At 42.5% G+C, this 3,583-nt stretch overlaps 1 protein-coding gene and 1 long non-coding RNA gene across 4 annotated transcripts in view; one reads left to right on the top strand and one right to left on the bottom strand.

Moving 5' to 3' along the window:
* Nucleotides 1-3,583, top strand: part of Glra1 (glycine receptor alpha 1) — a 99,539-nt gene that overhangs the window by 83,616 nt on the left and 12,340 nt on the right. For all 3 annotated transcript variants that reach the window (XM_021212236.1, XM_021212235.1, XM_021212237.1), the window contains one exon: nt 1,330-1,544. In XM_021212236.1, coding sequence (XP_021067895.1) covers nt 1,330-1,544 — 215 coding nt within the window. The remainder of the gene's footprint in view (nt 1-1,329; nt 1,545-3,583) is intronic.
* Nucleotides 821-3,583, bottom strand: part of LOC110331540 — a 14,494-nt gene continuing 11,731 nt past the window's right edge. Inside the window, exon 2 of the long non-coding RNA XR_002381015.1 lies at nt 821-1,191. This is a non-coding gene — a long non-coding RNA (uncharacterized LOC110331540). The remainder of the gene's footprint in view (nt 1,192-3,583) is intronic.

The following is a 3,583-nucleotide window of genomic DNA, read 5'->3' as shown; positions in this document are numbered from 1 at the left end:
GGGAGGGATGGAGGGAGGGAGGGAGGGAGGAAAATGTCTTACAGCCTGATCTTAATAGAATTCTTCCTTTCAGATAACTCTAGTTTGTGCATCAAGTTGACATCAGACTAGCCAGCACAGATTCTTATGCAGAGTCGGGGTTGATTCAGTCATTTTTAGACCCAGGAGTTAAGAGAAAGAGAAATACTTAGGAAGAAAGATGCATCTAGAATGTGGATATGGACATCTCAAAAAAGAGTCATCAAGCAAAAGGTTTCCAAGAAGTAACAGAATCAAGTCACATCTGGGGACAGCAGAGCAGAAGCGTCTGGGAACTCCACTTAGACTGGTCTCTTAGCAAACAAATAGGATGATGGTGATGGTGATGGTGGTGGTGGTGGTGGAGGAGGAGTGACAATGAGCTGAAGATAATTAAAATGATGATGATGTTGATACTGTTGTTAAATGATAATGGTGATGTAATGTCAATGAGGGTAGTTATGGTGATCATGATGACACTAACGATTGATGGCGATGATGGAGGTCGTAGCTCTTCATAGACATCATCTCACTTCACCCAACAAAGACCATTAGACTCACTATATGAGGGCTGGCAAGAGGACTTAGAGGGTGAAGGTACTTGCCACCAGTCCTGACAACCACAGGTTCATCTTCAGGACCCAAATAGTGGGAGGATCAACTCACTCTCACAAGTTGTTCTCTGACCTCCACACAAAGGCCATTGTATACACATGCCCACTTGTGCACACACACACACACACACACACACTCACACACACAAATGGATAAGTAAATGTAATTTTTAGGAGTAACCATATTTATGTTTTTTTTTTTTAATTTCTGTCATCCTTTAGTATTTTTGAAGAGGTTTCCTCCGGAACCTTCTCAGATACCTAGATCCAAAGATGTTTTAAGTTCCCTTGATAGTGTGGAGCAGTGTTTGTATGTGATCCGTGCACATCCTTCTGAATATGTTATCTCAGGATAACTGACCATGTCTAACTCAATGTAAATGTTGTAAAGACAGATGTTAACCTGTCGTCTGGGATGTGATGGCAGGAAGAGTCTGTCCATGTTCAGGGGGGACTAACTTCTGAACAATTCTATTTGCACTTTGGATGAAACCACGGATGTAGAACCCATGGATGTGGGGGGCCAACTGTGTTAACCTGTTTGCCTTAACGGAAGAAACTGAAGCACAGAACAATTCAGTCGCTTGCCTGTGAACACAGATAGTGTGGGGCTGGACGAGGACTCCAGCCAAGCTGACACTAACATCCCTGCTACTCCCTAGCCACGTCCCATGACTCTTGCTGTCACGCCTTGCAGGTAAATTCACCTGCATCGAGGCCCGATTCCACCTGGAACGGCAGATGGGCTACTACCTGATCCAGATGTACATCCCCAGCCTGCTCATCGTCATCCTGTCCTGGATCTCCTTCTGGATCAACATGGATGCTGCACCAGCTCGTGTGGGACTGGGCATCACCACAGTGCTCACCATGACCACACAGAGCTCTGGCTCCCGAGCCTCCCTACCCAAGGTGAGTGACACCACTGGGGAATACTGTACCCCAGAATAGAGAAGACTTCATCACTTCTCATCCCTAGCTGGGACATGGGGAGCATACAGTGTTTATCACCATACATATACACACTGCATGTGGTATTGTTTCAGGAAGTTGCTATATGAACCACAGTTTCTAGCTTCTTGGCATCTTATTCAAAGAAATGGAAGGGGAGAGAAGGTCCAAGCAGTTTGTAAAATAGCAAGAAAACTTTATTCGTGTGTTGCTTCCAGTCAGGGTCACACATTACCTCCGTTCTAATACAGGGAAACTGAAACAGCACCCAACACATACTCCAAGATCATCACCTACATTCTCCTATTGGTAGTACTTTGCCATGTTTGTTTTATTTATCTATATGCAGAGATAAATAGATATATAGATACATAAGTAAACACATAGCATAGTTAGATGATATATGTAGACAAGACAGACTAGATTATACATACATGTACACACACACACACACACACACACACACACACACCTAGCTAGCACTAACTGTCAACTTGATACAACCTAGAGTCACTTAAGGGATTCTCAACTGAAGGATTACACAGATCAGATCAGCCTATGGGTGTCTATGGAGGGATTGTCTTAATTGTTCTTTGCTGTAAGAGGGCCCAGCCCACTGTGGACAGCACCATCCCTCTGTGGTTTGTCCTGGGCTATATAAGAATGCTAGCTCAGGGGGGAAAAAAAAGGCTGGGCATGGTGGCGCACACCTTTGATCCCAGCACTTAGGAGGCAGAGGCAGGCGGATTTCTAAGTTCGAGCCAGCCTGGTCTACAGAGTGAGTTCCAAGACAGCCAGGGATACACAGAGAAACCCTGTCTCAAAAAAAAGAAAGAAAGAGAGAAAGAAAGAAAGAAAGAAAGGAAGGAAGGAAGGAAGGAAGGAAGGAAGGAAGGAAGGAAGGAAGGAAGGAAGGAAGGAAACTCAGCACAAGTGAACAGAGAACAAGCTAGCAACACAGAATTCTTCTATGGTTTCTGCTTCAAGAACCTGAGTCCCTCCCTCCTCCCCCTCCTCAATTTCCTTCAATAAAGAAATGTGATCTGGGAGTGTCAGCCAAATAAATCTTTTTCTCCCCTAGTTGCTTTGGTCAGAACATTTGTCCAAGCAACAAAAAAGAAATTAGAACAGATAGAAAGATGGGGGATGGATGGATAGATAGATAGATAGATAGATAGATAGATAGATAGATAGATAGATAGATGATAGATAGATAGATAGATAGATAGATAGATAGATAGATGATAGATCAGATAAGTAAATAGATTATAGATGATAAATAGGTGATAAATAGATTAAATAAGTAGATAGATGATAAGTGATAAGTAGATCAGATAAGTGGATAGATTATAGGTGATAAATAGGTATTAGATAGATAGATAGATAGATAGATAGATAGATAGATAGATAGATAGATAGATAGATAGATAGATAGATAGATAGATTATAAGATAAGTAGACATTTGGAAGAAGTTATAGATCAATTATATAGAGTGATGATAGGTTATTGATAGAGTAATAGATAATAGATGATTAATAAATAGATGATAGGCTCAGGATAAGTGGGCAGTCAAATATTCTGGTTTTGCCTCTTCTGAGGGTATGGTCAACTTGTGTTGGCTTTGGAGGTTTCTCCTGAGTCTCTGCCGCTCCACTTCTCCTCCCTCACTCTGCCCTCAGACTCATGATCTCAAGGCTGCTGATCTCCCCCTCGCTCACCAGTTCTTTCTTCTACCCCCTCGCATTCACTGTTGTCAGCGAAATTCTCATCTCAACTATTTACTTTCAACTTCAGAGTTTTCATTTGGTTCCCTTATCATCTTCATCTTTTTATTACTGTGTTCTGCTTGGTGAGAGAATATTCTCGATTTCCCTTTAGTTTCTCCTTGTTGTCCTCTTTTGTTTGAGACATTGTAGCTGTAGCTCAGGCTGGCCTTGAATGTGTTGTTCTCCTCCACCCACACTGTAGCTCAGGCTGGCCTTGAATGCACTGTGCTCTT

Source organism: Mus pahari, chromosome 14 (assembly GCF_900095145.1).
Source record: "Mus pahari chromosome 14, PAHARI_EIJ_v1.1, whole genome shotgun sequence".
In the NCBI taxonomy this organism is placed as follows: Eukaryota; Metazoa; Chordata; class Mammalia; order Rodentia; family Muridae; genus Mus; species Mus pahari.
This window is presented reverse-complemented; position numbering and strand designations above follow the sequence as displayed.